Raw genomic sequence first — 19,823 nt, 5'->3', positions numbered from 1 at the left:
CCATGCTCAGTTTTCTGACTTCTATCAGGTGCCTGTACATCCCCCTGTTCTACCTGGCACTTCATTAATGTGAAAACCTGCTTCATTACCACATTCTAGCTGCTGGGATGAGTATTTGGTACCAGTATTCTTTACATTTTTTTTTTTTTTTCATTAACGAGAGGTGATGTTGAACTATGGAGGGGGAGGGAATGCCCAATTACATCTTCCTTATATAAAATGGGAGAGAAAATTATTCCTGGCTCTGTTTACCTAAAGAATCATTTTTCCTTTACACTTCAGACGCTTCACTTCTTAAATCTCATTGGGAAAGTGTTGTAGATATCTTCCCTGTGATATTTCAAATGAGGGTGCTACCAAATTCCACATTTTTTGCAATTGTTTGCCCTCTAAAGAAAGATTGCCTTACATTGGTGACTGGTTTTTGAGCTCCTTACTGAATAGCTTTGCAGCTGGCATTCAGGCAGAAAGGCTGAAGAGAATGAATATTTAAAATACTTTGTACTCAAGCCAAGCACAGTATGTTTGTTCATGGCTACTGACATGCCATAGGAGAAGCCTGGATTTCCCTGCAGGGCACACTCAAATGCCAAGACTGAAACACCTCTGTCCTGGGCATTCAGTGCCCTGGTTTTGTGGCATACACTTGTTTTCTGGATATCTAGCTGCAGTGATAGCAAGGACAGTGGGCTTGGAAAAAGGCAGCAAAGGAAATAATCACAGTCACCCTGACAAAAATCCCTTCTGAGTATTTACTGATGATGCACCAAGTGTTAATAAAGCTGGAAACAGCACCTACTGCTATGAGAGGCTGCAGACTGGACTAAAGCATGCTGACTAGGATGGCCTGGGCAAACAGGCACAATGCCTGCTTCCTAGTTCTGCTCACCTTCTTTATTGGTTTAAAAAATGCAATTTCTCATTCATCCACATTGAGCAGAAGTAAAAGGATACACCCTCTCAGGCCCTCCTTCCAGCCCCAATGGCCACAGCCATATGGACTTGTGTCTTGCTTTACAGGCAGATTGAATTTACATCTGTAGCCTATAGTTTATTGGGTGGTAAGCCTACTCTTATGACTGGAGATTATCTAATGCTAATAACAACTTTGTCTGCTGGGACTAGCTAATGAACACCAGCTGCTAAGGAGCACAAGTGGGGGGAATATCTCACAACTACTACACTATGTCAGCTTTTCAAACTCCTCTGAGCAGTGTTTTTAGCAAAATGCTCATTAAATACACACTTCCACTCTGTTTTCTTCTTTAGAGACATCAGAACACTGCTCTACAACATTACTGGAGATCCCTGCTACTGTATAGATACCAGGCAGCACCACTGCAGACTGTCTGGGATGTTTGTGAGAGACCAAGCTCCCAATTCCCCAAAGTGAGCAAGAACAATAATTTGCTGATTGCTGTCTCTGGATTCACCCACAGATAGAAAATGTTCAAGGCAGATCTTAAGGTTTTGCTTCAGATTGTTAGAAAAGAGCCATACAAGGGTGCAGGGACACTGAAAACTCTTGGAAGGGAAACTGAGACTCTGGTTTTTGGTGGGTTTTTTTTGTTTGTTTGTTTGTTTTTGGGTTTTTTTTTTTTTTTTTGTGCTATGGCAGAGATGGACTGAGGGGATGGGGAAGTACAGGGCTGAGAGAAATGCTTGTTGAAGAAAGTTGGGTGTCTGGAGTTGATTTCCTTGTGAATGCAGCATGTGTGTGAGATGCTGTTGTTTAAAAACGGAGTCCTTTTTCCATGGAGCAGAACACAAGGAGTTTGGTTGCAAGAGCTGATCCCACACTCTCTTGGGACTGAAGTAAGAGACTTCTACAGTCTACATGTCATAGACAGGCATTTGTCAAAGCTTGTGACCTGGCTAAATTGTCTGTGCTGGCACAGCCATTGTGCAATAACCCAAATCAGAAGAAATTAGTCAAGCATTGCAGCAGAATAGCTTTATGCAACATATTCATAGAAACCTTAGGCTGCAGAGAGTGAAGGGAAGCAGGATTTGAGGAAGTCTGAGACAGAATTTGGCCAAAGGCACACAGAAAAATCAGCCAACATTGTCATACACTTCAAAACCCAAAGATGTTGCTAATACACATTGACATTGTTTGGTTTTTGATACCTGTGTTATCACAGAATGGTGAGTCTGTCAGGGATCTCTGAAGCCCACCTGATCCAACCCGTCTGCCTAGAGCTGGGACTGTGTCCAAATGACTTTTGAATGTCTCCCCAGAGAGAAATCTTACAATCCCCCTGGCCAACCTGTGGCAGTGTTGGGTCACTCTCAGAGTAGAAATAATGTTACTGATGTTCAGAGGGAACCTCCTTGTTTTGTTTGTGCCTGTTGCCTCTGGTCCTGTCACCGGGCCCCAGTGAGGAGTGCCTGGCTCTGTCCTCACTGTACCCTTCCTTCAGGTATACACATTGATAAGATCTCCTGAGCCTTTTATCTAGGCTCAACAGTCCCAGCTCTCTCAGGTGGTCTCCACAGGGAGGATGCTCCAGTTCATCATCTTTGTGGCCCTTCGTTGGACTCTATCTCATATGCCCATCTCTTTTCTACAGAGGAGTCTTGATCCATGTAGATACCTTCCAACTCCGAATATTCTGTGATTCTGAGCCAGAAGTCGATACAGCACTCCAGATGTGGCCTCACCAGTGCTCAGTAGAGAGGAAAGATCACATCCCTTGACCTGCTGGCAATACTTTTTCTAATGCAGCCTAGAATACTATCAGACATTCCCCCTGCCCCCCCCCCCCAAGTTGCTGGCTGATGTCCAACTTCATGCCCATCAGGACCCCCAGATCCTTTTCTGCCAAGCTGCTCTCCAGCTGGGTGGCTCCCAACGTATACTGGTGCATGGGGTCATTCCTTCCTAGGAGCAGCAATTAGTGCTTGCCTTTGATGAACTTCATGAGATTTTTGCCAGCCCATTTCTCCAGCCTGTCAAGATCCCTCTGTGTGGCAGCACTGTCCTGCAGTGCATCACCCACACCTCCCAGCTGGGTGTCACCAGCAAGTTTGCTGAGGAAACGCTCTGCCCGTCATCCAGACCATTAATGAAGGTTGTTAAAGAGGACTGGACCCACTACTGACCCCCTGGGGTATGCTGCTAGGTACTGGAGTCCAACTAGACTCTGTGCCACTGAACAGCAGCCTCTGGACTGGATGGGTAAATGGACTGAAAAGCCTGAGTGGCTGGGGCCATTCTTGGACACCTGAGGAATTTTATGGGAGACGGTGTTGAAAGCCTTTCAGAAATCTACACAGACATTATCTACTACTCCCTGGTTGTCCACCAGGTCAGTAATTTCACAAGTTTATCACATTAATTAAGCATGACTTGCTCTTTTCACATTGACTATTGCTGACTTTTTTTGTCCTTTACATGCCTGAATATGGTTTCCAGGATTAGCTGCTCCATCACCTTCCTGGTGATAAATGTGAGGTCGACTGGCCTATAATTCCCTGACTCCTCTTTGAATATAGGAGTGACATTTGCTTTCCTTCTTGTCTTTGAGCTCTTCTCCCAGCTGACTCAATCAGTCAAAGAAATATTAAAAAAAATAAGGATGGCACCGAATCTTCAGTAATGCTGGGTCAAGTTCATCCTTTCATTTATAATTTTATGCTGAATAGTGAGGCAGCACTGCTCTCTGGAAGATTTTAACACACGCCCTAATTGTTAAAACATGACATGACTAGTGACAAGTGCACAGAACTGAGAGAAAGGCAAGGTACAGTGATGGGCAGGTGGGAAAATCAAATCTGAGGCAGTCAAGTGTGCAACCATCAGGAAGGATGCTGAGACAAGTGAATTGTCATGCCTGGTATTCCTCTACTGATGCTTTGCATTTCCCCATCACTGTTTTGATATCTGCTCCAAAATCCTTCAGACTCAGGCCAAGTGCTGCACAACACCTTGAACCAAGGTGGGGTGGCAGGGGCTACTTGCATTACTGAAATACAGTCAGAAATAAGACAGAATAAAGACTCTGAAGAGAAGAATTAGGGACAAGGCAAAGGGAAATAAAAGGGAAATCAAGACAAAGGGAAATAAAAGTGCCTCCCAAAAGAGTGTCCTATATGATGGTTTTCAGAGGCAAAGATCACCTTTCCACCCTAGTCTTTTTTAATCTGTCATGTCATATTAGCAAACATGATGGAGCCCTTTTCTGGCATTAAACAGTGCAGTGCAAAATATTGGCAGTTCTTTTAACTGCAGTAGAGTATTAGACTTTCATTGCTAGTCTAGTCTGAAGGGGAAGATGAAATGGACGGTGGAATATACCATGGCTCTATAATGCTTGCAATTGCCCAGGTCTGCCCATCTTATCTTTTATGTCTGCCCAAACAAGGGAAGGGTGAATGGTTCTGGCACAACCTGAGGGTGAAGGACAGCAGGCATTTACTCTCAGTTGTTAACCAGAAAAAGGTAGAGTCTCAGGGGATGTTCTGGCTTTGGAATATCAGCCACTCCTTTTCCTGAAAGTAGCAGAGGGAGGTTTAGGGATCAGTTGGGGAATCCCATGATGGAGAGATGTAAAGGCACCAAACTCTTGTGACAGAAGTTTCTCTGCACTTGGAGACTGATGTGCATCTCCAAACAAACCACTTCCTCTCAGAGGGGCTGCCTGCTCTCTTTCTTTTTTAGCTGACTCTTGAATATTAAAGCTTCCCCAGGCCAGGGAAGTCCTTGTATAGTGGCACAGGGTGCTCTGGGAAAGCCAGAACTGGAGCACAGTTTGGGTAATCCAACTTCCCAGTGCAGCCAGAGGCTGAAGGAGCTTTCAGATTCCCATGCTGTTTGCAGGCTTAACTGGAGGTGGGCCAGCTGATGGGGCTATGAAAACACCTTCATGGAAGATGACCAGAGATCTTTCTCTGCACCTTCTGTGAGGGGCTCCCAAGGAGGGAGTTTACTCACACTTTACACAGAGCAGCCTTCCAGTACCTTAAAGGGGCCCACAAGAGAGATGGAGAGGGACTTTTCACAAGAGCATTGTCACAGGACAATGGGGAAATGGCATTTAACTGACAGAGAGAGGGTTTAGATAAGATATTAGGAAAAAATTATTTGCTGTGGAGATGGTGAGGCACTGAAACAAATTCTCCAGAAAAGTGGTGAATGCCCTATCCTGGGAAGTGTTCAAGGTCAGGTTGGATGGGGCTTTGAACACCCTGGTCTAGTGGGAGGTGTCTCAGCCTGTAGCAGGGAAATTAAAATCAGCTAGTCTTCAAGGTCCCTTCCAAGCCAAACCATTCTCTGGTGACATGAATCTGTGACCTCCCTGAATGCTCCCCTAACTGGTCTGGGTGCACCCAAGGTGCCATCTGCCAGCCCACCAGGTAATTGATGTCCCTGAGCTTGTAGAAGGGACAGGGCCCTGGTCCAGGAGCCATGCCTGCTCCCAGTGAAGAAGCAGGCTGGCTCCTTTGCAGCCTCTGATGTTCGAGATCAAGGTCCCTGCTTGCAAGGCTTTTAAATCAAAGCCAGCTGATTGCAGGGAGGCAGGAAGACCATTTCTGTCTTGATTACTGCAATAAAGGAAATCTTGAAGACTTTTCCAGCATGCTGAAAAACTCCAATATTCTGCAGGATAAATAGTCTAGCCAGACATTATAGATGCTTGCTCATTGAGCAAATACAATATATTGAATGCTTATTTTATTAATTATTCATTAACCAGTAATGTTGCTACCTCCTGAATTCAGGAATGTTACTGAAGAACCATGTCACTGAATTAATCTTGGTGCTAATGTGCTTTCCCTGTAGTTTGCTGGTTTGTTATTTATTATCAGAAAGGCAAGTAATGAATATTGCAGGCTGCACGCTTAGAGACACATTGATGTGATCTACCAGACATTTCTCGCACTCACACTTCCTCTTCCTCACACATTTCTCATACCTCACACTTCCTCTTCACTAAAGTTATTAACACAAATGGTAATTTCACATGGTCAGGTCTGAGGCTAAGGACTTAGTTTAATTCCCACATATGGTCTATGCAGCGCTTGTGAATCCCAATGCATTGAAACAGCAGCATAATTCTTATCCAAACCTGCCTCTAAAAGACTAGTTGCAATTTTTCTGCACATATGCAAAATTCATCTCAAAGCAATCCTTTTGTTAACACTACGTCTTAGAGAAAACATTAACATTACCTAATTGTACCAGGTGTAATGGTAACAATATTGCTTTTTTGATACATTTGTCCAAAAGACACTTAGTCCTACACAAAACAAACACAAACATTAAATCTTATTGACTCCTCTTCAGAAAGTCACCTCTGTTGACTCACATACAATAGCCTGCATGTGAAACTCCAGAGTTCCTGGATATAGAGGGATGACCATGCACACAACTCAGACTTCCTCCTCTAGCAGCTCTCCTTGTACTCACAGTTATAGCCACAGGAAACATACATGAGCATTTATGTAAACACAATTTTAAAATCCTGACTCAGATCAGCTTTTAAATACATGTTTGACTGTTTTACAATTATTGCCTTGGTTAAATCTCCTGCTCATGTGTTGCTAAATAGGCCACAATACACTGAGGTGGAGGGGAAATGCAAACTGTAACTTCTGAGAGAGGTTAAATATTTTGTTCAAAGAGCAATTTCTCCATTTTACAACCAGCCAACTATAAAGAGAAATTTATTCCTGCCACTCTGCTTTTATCTTGTACTCCCACCTGATTTGTTTCCTTTACAGAAATTACAAGGTCATCCAAGCTAAGCAACTGTTGTGCTTGTGATTAACTACCTACAATCAGGAGGTACAAAATATGAAGATTCATGGTTGGATTTTTTAGAGGAGGAAATTATGAGCTAGTTCTTAGTGGAGCTGCCCTAAATTTGTCAGTATTAACCAGCAAAAGACAAACCCAACAAATAAACCACCTGTGTTTTTAAAGCCAGAATATAACATTTTGAAGCAGCTACTTCCCTGCTTGTGTTTGTTTCACCTGTTTTTATTAATGCCATTCTTTTACTCAAAAGAGAGTCCTGCACAGACTCCATGTGGTCTCTTGTTTACTGGAGAAATAAGACTATTTCTATTACAAAAATATGTTATTCTGTTACTGCCACAAGCTTTATTTATATCACCATGAATTATTTTGCCCAGCAGAGAAATGTGGCTTCCTCTTATATAAAAGCTGGCAGTAGTTTGAAAACTAAAAGCGAAACTGCAATCAACTCAGGGCAGAAAAGGAATGATACCACACCCCACTGAAACTGCAAAGGAAATTAAGGTTGATTTAATATATTTGTCTCAGCTGTGTTGACAGCCTGAATTAGACTTCAAATACAGACTGTGTCAGGGGGCTGAAGAGTATGGGAAGCATGGAGGGGAAATTGTAAACCCTTTAATGCATTTTGCCTCAACTTCCTCAGAGAAAGGATGGGAGAAATGGACGTTGCAATGACAGGGCAGTGTGACTTGCCCTGCTTCCACGAGAGCAGAAACAGACCCCAGCAAAAACAAATTCCTTTCTGGGCTGGTGACATTTCTGATTGAAATTAACTTTGGACATGATGAAAACACTTTTCATTTCATCAGCGGTCACACAGATGCCTCTGGGGAGACCTTGCCCTCAAATGCCACTCCCTGCTGCCTACCATTAAAATCATCCCTCTCCTCAGAACAATGTTTCTCCTCCTTTACAGCAGCATAAATAAAATGTCTCTGTACATTTGGAGCTCCATTGTCTAACAGGGAGAGACACATCTGCCCAAGGACAGACTATATCTACTCTGCAAGACTTTGCTTCCATAAATAACAAAACATCTGCTGGCCCTAGTTGAGCAAAATTGATGGGGGCAGGGTTTCATCCCATCCCAAGGTGGAGCTGGAAAGGTTAAGGACACTGTTCATTCTCCAGACCAAGGAGCATGTAGAGGTGATGTGTTTTGTGGTGACACTGTCATCCCTTGATTGCTCCACTGACCTTTTGCCACAGCAAATTATCAGACAAAGCAAACTTATGCTGCTAGCTATGAAATGCAAAACAACCATCAACTATCAAAACAATAGTAATAGCATCATGATGTGAGACATGCCTTTTTCTGTGATGAATGATGATGTTAGCCATGGAAATTCCTCATATAAAGGGGTGAGTGCAAACCATGCTCTGAAACGAGGATCCTGTCCTACTGAAAGACAGATGTCTAAAGAGATCTTGGTATTGGGGTGGTGTTTTGAAAGCACACAAGTGTTGCTGTCAATGAGAGTTTGTCAACTAACGCAATGTTCAAAGTTCATAGGCATGGATGTACTTTTTGAGACCCCAACACACCTTAAATAAATAAACAAACAAGAAAACAAACAAATAAATAAATATGCGTGTGGATCTCTTTCAGTGGCTTGCCTGAGGCTGGAAAGCTGGTGGAAGAGGCAGCCTTCTCGGAGTATTATAACTATAAAGCCACCTTTCCTTTCAGCAGAGCAGAGCCCACCAGGACATTGATCACAGAAAAGAGGGCTGACAAGGGCCGTGAACACCCATCTCCCATCAGCACCCATGCACAGAATCCAGACCAGTTCAGCTCAGAATATTTATTCCCAGCATTTGAGCCCAGATGTGTAATGGTAGCTCAGTTTCAGCTCGTCACCCATAAATAATCACCTGCTTTTCCTGCCTTCCTCCTGATGCTAAGGGCAATTTCAATAGCTCCCTTGGGGTTTCTGCAAATGAAGAGCTAAACTAAAAAGGAAAAACTACCAATCTCCCTAGGTACCGCTGCAGCTAAAACTGAGGCTCAGCCCTTTGCAGCTTTTCTCCATCACCGCCATTCATGTATCTAGTGCTGTCACATCGTCCCTAATCCAGGATTTATATGAGCTTGTTTACCACAATCCCATTTTCCGTGTGATTTATCCCCAGCACCCTGCATGTGAAGAGGCAAGCTCCACACACACCCGCGCGTGCGTGCTGCCGTCAGGGATGAGCTCTTTCTTTAGGCACTTGCTTTTCTCTCATTAGTGGAAGCGAACAATAAGCGTGAGAATTGCAGACGTCAAACGTAATTAGGAAGAAATTATTTCACGTTACCCAACAAAATGAGGTCTTTGAATAAAGCCTAATCCTGCTGTCTGCCCATTCTTTTTATCCCTAAATGACTCGGAGATAGGGAGGGTGCAAAATGCCCTCCACAGCACCGGATGGGGAGCAGCCACGAGGAGATTCAGCCATGCTCAACGGGATCCATCACGCTGCCATCCACTGGCTGAATAAACCCTTCCCTAGTAGGACTGCAACACTGCTTAAAGAATTAACCATTTCAAAAAGCTGAATCTCTTCACAGACTAAATTGTAGTAAATAAAAATGATTGCTTCAAACTATTCAGTCCCCTCAGACCTCTGAAGGAACTGCTGTGCATTTTGATGACTGTGCAAGCCTTGCAGACTGACCCTTCCTCAGTACTGGTAATATTTGCCACCTTCATGGTGATGCTGACAGTCCAATCCTCTTCCCAAACTGCCCAATTTTTCTACCCTTCTTTCTAGTATCTGATATGAACGAGTCCAAAAACCTCACAGCAGCCTCATGACATTTTAAAAATCAATGACAATTTTTTATACTTGTGGGAATTCACCAACTTCATTCAATCACAGGATTTCTGTTTCTAAGCAGCAAACAGCTGAGGAATCCGTGGTATTGACCAGGGAATGTGTAGATTACCTTTCTCAACACGGTAGTAGGTGACTGCCATCTGTCAAAGCTGCCATTCCATAAAGTTTAATGACTTCTCATGCTGCGTTTCTCAGTCACAGACATCCCAGTACTATTTCCAAAACATCAATGGAACTATAAAAACATATCTAGCAGGTGTGCATGTCCAAATCTCAAGTGTACTTATTTACAGCCATATGCACACAGAGAGAGTCTCTGTGATTACTGCCTCATGATCCTTGCAATATACTATTTATATTGCTCCAGATCACGATTTTCCACTTGCTGGTGTAAGGACAGTACCCCATAAGATACTGTAGTGAATAAATCTAGGGCTACACAAAAAACAATGCAGAGCACTACTGTATATCGGGCAGCTTTAAAGCCAGCAGAACATATATATAGTGACACACAAAGGATTCAGTCGAGCAATCAGAAGAGCATCTCTCAAAGTCAGGAAAGAGACAATAGGCAGTTTGTTACTCTCTTCTTCATTTGTTTCTCATTTTACTAGTTAGCTAATGTGCAGGAGGGTACTCCCCCACCTCATCTCTGCTTTCACACTGGGCATGATAAATATGACCCCTACAACTAACAGCTTTTGGCAGCAGCAGAGCACAAACTCATTGGATTGCAAAATCTTACTGGTGTGCCTGTGGCACCTTCCAGTGAAGGGCAGCAGTCCCCTGACAAGCACTACTGCCAGTAGACAGCCTTTATGTGTCTCCTCTGCCTCCAGATCTGCAGACAGTGGGTAGGAGTGTTCTAATCAGACATTATGCTGACCAGTAATAATACTGTGAATATCAAGAAGTTCCCTTGACATTGATTACTAACATGATGATAGCACTCTGGATTACCGGACATTTTGTGCCATTAGATCATCCAGTTCCAGCAGGTGGGAGAAGCCACCTGGTGAGTTATGAGACTCAAAAATAGTTGAATGCTTTAGAAAGCCTTCCTTGTAGGATGTGTGTCAGATCAGTCAGCCTAAAGACACATGTTCTCAGAGTATGGGAGAAGATTTTGTGAAAGACACACAAAGAAGCCAGGTCTTCCCATTCCAAGAAAGTGCAAAGTCTGGTGTTTGTAACAGCGACTTCAAAGACGCTGGGACAGGAGCCCTGTGAAGGGCTCTTGTGTTTACTAAATGTGTTGATTGAGAAAGTCTGTGGGGTCTCTTATGACCACCATTATGATTCTGTGGGAAACAGAAGTGCAAGGACTAGCACTGAAGCACCTGTCTCAGTGCCATGGGACATTCTTGCAGTCTCTGGGAGATGTGCAGTTCTACTGTCCATCACCCAACAGCGCTGGCCCTCCTTTTCATCAGGGCTTCCTGACAGGCCTTTATCATTGCCTCAGGGAAACCTCCAAGCTCACTGTCACAGCCTGGATATATCCCATTCCTCTTACCCTGACAGCCACTGAAAGCTAAATCCAAATCTTCCTGGCTGCTTCTCTAACTGGAATAACAGGGAACCTGTGCTTCCCAGCAGGTCCAACGCAGCCAGCGAGACAGGCAGAACAGAGACATCTGCCTTTTCCTTCCCTCTCCCTGTTAACTTTCAGAGTGCTGTTTTTCCTCCTGTGTTCTCCTTTCTGTCTTACATTCACACATGCACACTTTTGAGCAGCTGTGAAGCTGCACAGGCACCAGAGGGATAAAATAGAGGAGAAATTTGGGAGAAGCTGAACAGGAGAAAAAAAAAGAACACCATCCTCACTTAAAGATTTACTTAGCACAGAAGGTTTGCATTTCAGAGTAGAAGATAATGGATTTGTAAGGGATTTTAGCAGCCAAGAACATGATCTCCAGCATCCATTTCCTATCCCCATGCCACATGTGGTTTTGAGCTGAGAGTTCTGCATCTTAATTCACTATTTTTGTTCTTTGTTTCATAGGAGATGTCACATTTTGGAGCAATCCATTCTGGTTTGGCTAGAGGAAGAGGTCTTCTAATTAATTGCTGTAATCAATTGCCATAATTGCTATGTAAGGACTCCTCAGAAATGGTTTATGGTGCACTGGCCTGCTCATGTGGCTGGAATTCATATGATGTGGAATTTCCTGCATTTTCTAGGACATATTTTGCCACCTCGGGCAAGAAGCTCCATTTTTGCAGGGGTCTGCATGTGCTGAGCCATGATACAGGGTACAGACCAGGGAAGCACAACATTCCTGTGAAGTGCTTTATGACAGGCACAAAGAATTTCTCTCATGGCTCTGAGAACACCAAGGTGTGTAGTGGGCCAGGTCCTTCTATAAGATGCAGTCCCTGCAGCCTCACCCTTACAGCTGGCCTGGTGTAAGTCAAGGCACTATTCTCCCAGCATGGGAAACACTGAATTCTGCTCTGGAGTCTCTCTTCCAGTTGGCTGATGTAACACTGAAGTCATAACAATTTTCTGGGAATAACAGGAGGTTCAGAGGTTCCAAGCTACATTTAAACAGGATCTGAACAGACCTTTCTGAGCCAAACTGATTCCCAGTGCAACTCTAATAAGGCTGGAGGAACTGCACCTGGGATGATTTTGGTCCCACACAATATGTCAGTGGCCAATCTCAATATGCCTGGATAAGGCATCTTTGAAAAAGACATTCTCTTTATAGTACTAAATTCTGATCTGCCAAATGTGGCAGCCAATGAGCTCTTCCAAACTAAATACTGTGAGGATTATGCATAAATACTGAAGTATCCTAATCAGCCTCTTGGTGAAAATTAATTGATCCATTACAGACAATAACTATATACTGAAGTTTTTATTCTGCATTTTTTACTTCTGTAAGTAGCATATGTGATTTGATTGGCTGGATATTTTAAACCCTAGGGAACCATTGGTGGAGCAGTACAAATCCCTCTGAAATCCAAAATTGCCAGCTGCAATTATAGTCTGCATCTAGCATCTTCTCTAAGGACTATAAATGCTACACTACTTTAATTTTGCTTGGCATTTGCATCACTGTGTGACAATTATCAAGCAACAGCAAAGGATGGATTCAGTAATAAAGTCTGGACAGCAAGGAAATACTGTCCAAATTGAAATATTCTATTTTAATCTCATATTCATCAGTTTGTGCACATGGATATATCACATTTAGATACAGAGCACTGGTAAGACAAGCACCTTTCCTTTTTGCTGCTGAAATGCCTGTGGCTTCTTACATATTAGATTTGAGCAAAATAGTTTTCTCCTCGTATTTCTTGATTGTTTTCAACTACTCGAAAGGATGAGATACTAAGTTGTAAATAGTAGTAATTAAAAGGTCAGACTGGCAACTATATCACTCTAGTTAAGGCTTGTGAAATTCTACCATTTTCAGTGATGTTACACTGATATAGCAGGAATGAAACAGCAGTTTCATTCAGCTCAGCTATTTTTTGAACTCATATGTACACAGATTTAGTTATTTGAATGATTTGTGATTGCCCCTAAGTCCTAGCTATATTAGAAGACAAGATCAGGCATTATAGCTCAAACTATTAAAGTCAGATTAGCAGAGATACAACTGGGGAAACAAAAAACATTATGAGAATATGGGGCTTACACAGGAAGGGCTTCGCATACAGCTAAAAATAGTTTCCTTGTTAAAGAGGCATTTGCTGAAAAAATACTGTTTAGCGAGGAGAAAAGCTGGTTTTGGATAAGTGAAAAATAAAATACTTATAATGAAAAAGATCTGGTGCACAGTGAGCTGTGCAGAATCAGTGTTTGTAAATGACACTACTTTCCTTCATCAGCCATAGCTGGAAAACTTCAGAAAGACCGAAGTAATTTAGGCAAACAGGCAAGATAGTGGAAATGCTGTTCAATGTCATTGCAAGGTCAAGCAGCGAGCGACAAAAATTTAAATTCTTCAGATGCTTCAACAGGGTTCAAATTTAATCATATAAGCACTGGGACCTTGCTACCCTGTGCTGTTCTTTGGGAGTGTCCTGGTTTGAGAGGAAGTGAGTTTTTTAGGATGCTGAGGACCCAGAGCTCCAGTGCAGCTACAAATTAACAAGGTTGGAATAAAGCTGAATAAAGACTGAACTGAAAAATCTCAGTACCAGCAACAGTGCAGCACTAACTTACATATTTTGGGCTTGCTTGCCCTCAACAAGAATACTGAAAAATTAGACAGGATTTGGAGTAGGCTGAACATGATCTAGCACAAAAACTTTCAAAGACAGTTTGGAAAGGTGTGGTTAGGTTATTCCAAGGAGGTGATAAACAAGGCCATGAAAGAAAAATAAATAAAATACTGAAAGTGGTATTTATCATGAGCTCCTATTCTTCCTGTCCCCAAGACACAGTAGCAGTGTTTCTCCTTTATCCACCCACCCCCAAAATAAAAAAGTGCAAGAAAATTCCCAACAACTGGTTGGTAATCTCCTTGTGGTTTTCTCACTGGAGAGCAACTAACAGCATTCATCAGCTCTGCATACTACCAAACTGACAACCTAAGAGGATTCAATTGATTGCAGAAATCATGGCATGCACATGGAAGTTTCTTAGACAGTTCTGTTTGACCTCAGTTTAGTAATTCTTGTCAGAAATCCTCCACATTTAATGGCCACCCCTTTACACCCTATTCAATACAGAAAACCAGAACAGCTGGTGAGTAACACTGTTAGGAAGAGGAAAGTGTCTAGACAGGGTAAATCTGTCCAACCTGACCCAATGAAGGCAAGTACTGAAGGACAAACTATTTTGCACCAGGAAAAGTCTTAATTACTCACAGGTGATGCCATCAGAAGAGAAAGTTATACCTGTGACCTTTGGCCAAAGAAATAGCTTATAAATAGGCACCTACAGCTACAGTCTGAAATGTTATCAAAGCTGAACATTTTCCAGTGATGTACCAACAAGAACCAAATTCACGTAGCTCATGCTGATACTTAACCAAAGTTCCCATAGCATATGCCAGGAAAATGAAATGGGCAGTTATATGGGAAGCTTTATTGGACCACAAATAACATATAGAACCATTTTTTTCCTCTCCATGGCTTTTGCTCTTGAACATTGTAACCAAACAGATCTCAAATGTTTAAAGACTAAAAAACTACATCCCACCATTTATTTCCAAAAGCAAGAGTTAAAAACATGTTTGTCTCTTACCTTGTTAGCTTTGTCCCAATCTGCTGCCTAAGTTCAAGCCTCTCTTCATCAGTCTGCATGGGGAGGATGTTCTTTTCCTCCAGCTCTCGCTTGGAAGGCCTGTTGCTGAGTTTGATTGCTAAAGAGTCCTTCCTGCAGAGTTTCCTTGCCAGGGGGCCTGTGGGAGAGAGGAGAGGTTCTGCCAAAAGAGGTGTCATCATTTCATTACAGCATGCACCTGGCAAAGAAGTACTAGCCAAGGGAGGATATGAGGCTCTCCTTTACACTGGTATAGACTGTGGGAAAAGGGGTGTCATTAACTTCACATGCTCAATTAACCTCAATTCCTATCATAATAAGGAAAAACTGAAATTGGTAGGTATAGAGGAAATACAAATTAATATATTGCTCCATAGAGGGGCATGGAGAAGAAGGGCTTGTTTCAGAATTGCTAGTAGCATCTGTAGCTTTCTCTAGCATGGTATTTCCAAATAATGGAATGAAAAATTCAACCTCAGAATCTGGGCAGGCAGGAGAGCTATAGCATGTCAAAAGAAAGGGCTATCTGAATGTCTCCTGCAATATCAAGACATCCCAGCCAGCAATAGAAGGAATCAGAAGCAGCACAAATCTCTATAGACATGAACTAACTGCTTCCAGGGCAGCGGCAGTGGCATAGACGCTAAAAACCAGTGGCCTTTTATGGCTCAAATTTGCTTTCTTAGGCTTGTGTCCAAAGCAGTTTGAGCAAGAAGACAGACACAGAGAGACACATGAGAGTTAGTCAGGAGAGTGTGAGATAGTGCAGTTCTGTTCTTAGCATAAGAGCAAATACTGCTTAATTTCACTTGCAGAGTAAGATGTGGTGATGAGGAGATGAAATATGCCTGGTTTAGAATCTTCTTTCTGTGTGTTTTAAAAGGGATGTTGTTTGATTGTACTGCTTCCAGTTTTCAGAAGAAAAGAAAGGCAAGGGCCTGGAACTTCAATGTCTAAGATGACAAGCAGTTGTCATACATGAAGTACTGTATCTTTTCTTCATGGGACAGTCCTACAATGCCCCACTGAGGCAGGAATTGTGTTTCCTTCCAGAGGTCAGGAAGGCCACAGGTCCTTTCCCAGTCTGTAATTGCAATATGGTGTCTTGGGTTGGCTATATGATTGGCTTGTATCCCCAGTCTGTTCTGTTTAGCTGGATAATAAGTTTTGCACCTTTAAGACTTCTTCTGAGAGCAAAGGGGGGAGAGAAGAAGAATGGAGTTTGTTGGGGGAGGGGCCAATTCGATTTGTTTTTCTAGAGGAAAGCCCTTTAGAGGTTTTTCTACCAAAATTGCCCTAAACCAGGACATCTGGTTATCAATTAACCTCTTCTTATCTGAGCCCAATCCTCTGATTGTGACTCCTTTCAAAGCATTTATGATTCCAAAATGATTTACTATTGACTGTATATAAAAGCTCTGATTCACTGTGTGGGGCACTTATTTCATCCTCCTGAAGCAACTATTGAGATGATCTTGACTTAAGCCAAAGGCAGGGCTTCTCTTCACAAAGGGCATTTGGGAAAGTGAATCCAAAAGCCAGTTTTTAACTGAACCAATATAAGCCCAAACCTGTGACTTGAGTTTAGTCTGAGCACTACTGAGACAGGGATTCATAACTATTAGTGAAATCTCTATAATTCATACTGTTTGTTATTTTGGATTAACATCTCCATGTAGTCAAGCCCTGAGAGATGAAAATGCCACTCTCAAGAAAGAAAATACACAGGCCTTGTGTTTCCTCTGTGTATTGTGAGTTCAGGGTAAAAATTAAATAAGTGAGAAAGGAAAAATGGAATGAGTCTTACTTGTAAATAATGAGTTATCCTCCTCTTCATCTTCCTCTTCTTCCTCTTCCTGCCTTGGATAAAGGCAAGAAGAATCTTCATAGTCAGTTTCATGAGGCACATTTTCTTTATTGTCATCGCATTCGATCACAACAGTTGGCACTTGTCTCATGTCTGGAAGGCCTGAAGGTCCTGCTTTTGCAACACTGTCACTTGTGTGTAAACCAGAGCTGTTGGGAAAGAAAAGCAAATAAATAAACTAAAGGAAACAGCTCAATGAAGGGCAGAGTTGCTTCTCTTGCTGTATATAGGAAAGTAATGGTCTTTCATCCCTTTTTGAGAAGAAATGAGAACAGAAAGATTTTCAAGACCAGCAAGACATCTAAAGGGCTTAAACTGAGTACTTGTTAGATTTAGGGTACAACACTTAAAAGGGAGAGTTAGAATGGCAAGCAAGCAGAAATACTGTCAGCCAGGATGAAGCAGTAAAGATCTGTGGCAAACACTTAGTGACCAGCTGCTACTCAGAGCAGTAAGCATCAGCTACTCAGTGGTAAGCATGCCTTCAGCCTGTGTGCCCTTTCCACTGGTGTGCAGGCAGCAAGGAGAAAATGTCTCACCTGAGTGCACCAGGTGGAGTAAGACTGGGAGGAAGGAAGGATGGACTGTAGGGGATAATTGCAGAAAGGCAGAGGTAAAACCAGTGGCTTGCACTAGTGATGAGTGACTTGAGGGGATGGCAAGTGCACAACTCTCTGACGTGCAGGGGAGCGAGCGTGTGAAACTGGGCTTGGAGGAAAGAGACTTTGGGAGCAGGTGAGAGTAACCAGGGAAGAAGCTAAAACCTGGGGGGTTTGTTTGCTAATGGCACAGTTATATATTGGGGGTGCACATGATGATATCCCTTGTCCTGCCCCAGCTTTTTATCCAGCCAGGCGCTAAAGATCAATCAGAATTGGTGTTAACATCATACTTCTTTTGTCACAGGTGTGATTGACTATTTTCAGCATCTTATGAGATTAAGACCTGTGGTGAGGACTGCTACTATCTTACCCTATGTGTCGAATTCAAAGCCCTTTACCAAATAACATATCAAGTAGGGAAATGGGAACATGAGGAGGTGAAGATCAAAGTCAAACAAAAAGTGAAAGGAAAAGTCAGGAACAGAAACATGTTTCCCAACCAGTTTTTATCAAAATAGCTCATGTTGCTTTTCCAGTATGAAATCAGAATGAGAAACTGACAGGCAAAAATGGTGGCAGCTCAGGATTATTTGTGAGACAGCAGAAACTGCCCTCTCTCTGAAGTCCTGGCTGATGCAACAGCTCTATGAAAAATGGGCAACATTTGCCTGTGGGACACCCTCTCGATGTCAAACTCCCATTTGACTTTTCAGAAGAACATATGTGTGAAAGCAGATGTGCTGGCCAAGTTGACCTTGAGGCACATAAACTTGGATCTGACAAGTATCGAGTGCCATCAATTCCCTTGAATATTTTAGCCTGAACACCAGAGGTGTTCTGCATCTTGAATAAAATGTATTCTTCTCTTTAAAGATTTTTCTACAGAAATCTACTGAATCTACTATCTTCAACTTGAAACATTTTGCTTTCTTCTAACCCAAAAATTAGAATGGACTCTTAAATGGCTTCCAGATAACATTCCAGAGAGTCTTTTAAAAATGTAGTTCTAGGGATATAATGCTACTCCAAATATGCTTAGGGATTAAAGAGAAGAAAAGGCTTCAGATCCTGTGAACAAACCATACCACGCTGTTATCATCATCTTCAGCTTCAAAGAAATAATTTTTTTAATTCCAACATGTATTATTGCAGACTAACCCATAATGAGATGCAGAGCTTTACTAGATGCCTTGAAGAGAGAAACTCAATTTTCTTAGTGATAGCCCATGTTTTGTATCACAAAGAGAGATTCATGAAAAACTGGCTTGCAAATTTTTGTATCAGACTTCAATGATTTTGACACAAAAAAACTTCATCCCAAATGCAGTTTTAGAATTCATCAACTGAATTCTCATAATGGCACATCAACACACTACAGTCTTTAAAAAGTTTGAACTAACTTTTAATTTACTGAAATGCTTTCAGAAGTTTTATATTATGAACTTCATTAAATCTGTTTTCTCTGTAAGCTAATTTTTGAGTAAGTCTTTTAAAGAGGAAAGGAAGGAAAATCAAAAGCCTGGAATCAAATTTCTGAGAAAAACCATAATATTGTGAAATTCTGTTAACATTGCTAAAAAACCACCCAAAACCTTCCAATTGCACCACACAACCACTGGATCATTAATTTAATTTTAAAACAATACGTACACAGAGTGTAAGTACAAATGAAAGGAGCGAGAAGTAGTTCAGCATCCAGGACTATCTGGTGCTTCCCTGTTCTGTGAAGGATGGATGTAGCTTACAGATGAATCCTTCTGGGTGTGTCCCCTTATGGGTAGCAGATATCAAAGTGATCCATCAATTTAGGTTATTGAGCAGATATAAGATGGCAACAAGATTTACAAGTTACCACAGAGGATTTTTATTTGAACTAGTGATCTAGAAATAGGCAGCTTCTCATCTCATTGTAAGCTTTCTGAATCATCCACTTTCTTGATAATACTACTTTCTATTTTAAGCTCCTCATTTTTCCTAGTGTTTTGTGTTGTTCTTGATTAAAATCAGCCCTTTCCACAGCAATTTGACTAAGTCAGCTGTCTAAGCAAACTACTTATGAAATACATGCAGTACTGCAGTATACTTAAAAAGGACAAATCAAGGTCACTGGATATGTCCATTGTGTATAAATGACTCTGGGTCATTAGCAAAACTCCCACAATGTCAGGTGACTACACCACAAAATTTTTTAGCTTTATTCACCAAAAAGCACACTATTGTTTCAAAAAGCCCATTTTAAACCAGTTTTGTGTTTTGCAACAAAATTAGAGAAAAAAGCTACAGTTAAGCAAGTAGTTGTTTTAAGAAGATCTTAAGGCATGGATGTGAACAATTCATAGCTCCCCAGTACAAGAACTTGCAATTACTGCTCCATCATCTCTACATGATCAAAACAGAAAAAAAGTTACACCACTATAGCTTACAATGGTTCTAGTGGGAAAATACTTCAATGAGAAATCACAGTTTAAGCATATGAGTGACTCATGGTACGGACAAAATTTTAAAAAAAGAAAAAAAAGTGAAATACTTCCTGTAAAATCT

The 19,823-nt window shown here is 41.9% G+C and overlaps 1 protein-coding gene across 1 annotated transcript in view; it reads right to left on the bottom strand.

Annotated features, from left to right (window-relative positions):
• PHACTR1 (phosphatase and actin regulator 1) overlaps positions 1-19,823 on the bottom strand; it is a gene marked incomplete at both ends in the record, with an annotated part of 292,048 nt that overhangs the window by 25,051 nt on the left and 247,174 nt on the right. Inside the window, 2 exons of the mRNA XM_084206533.1 lie at positions 14,796-14,952; positions 16,621-16,829. Of these exons, the coding sequence (XP_084062659.1) occupies positions 14,796-14,952; positions 16,621-16,829 (366 nt within the window). The remainder of the gene's footprint in view (positions 1-14,795; positions 14,953-16,620; positions 16,830-19,823) is intronic.

Source organism: Fringilla coelebs (genome assembly GCF_963513975.1).
Source record: "Fringilla coelebs genome assembly, chromosome: 1".
In the NCBI taxonomy this organism is placed as follows: domain Eukaryota; kingdom Metazoa; phylum Chordata; class Aves; order Passeriformes; family Fringillidae; genus Fringilla; species Fringilla coelebs.
The sequence above is the reverse complement of the archived record's forward strand: the minus strand, read 5'-3'. Positions and strand labels throughout refer to the sequence as shown.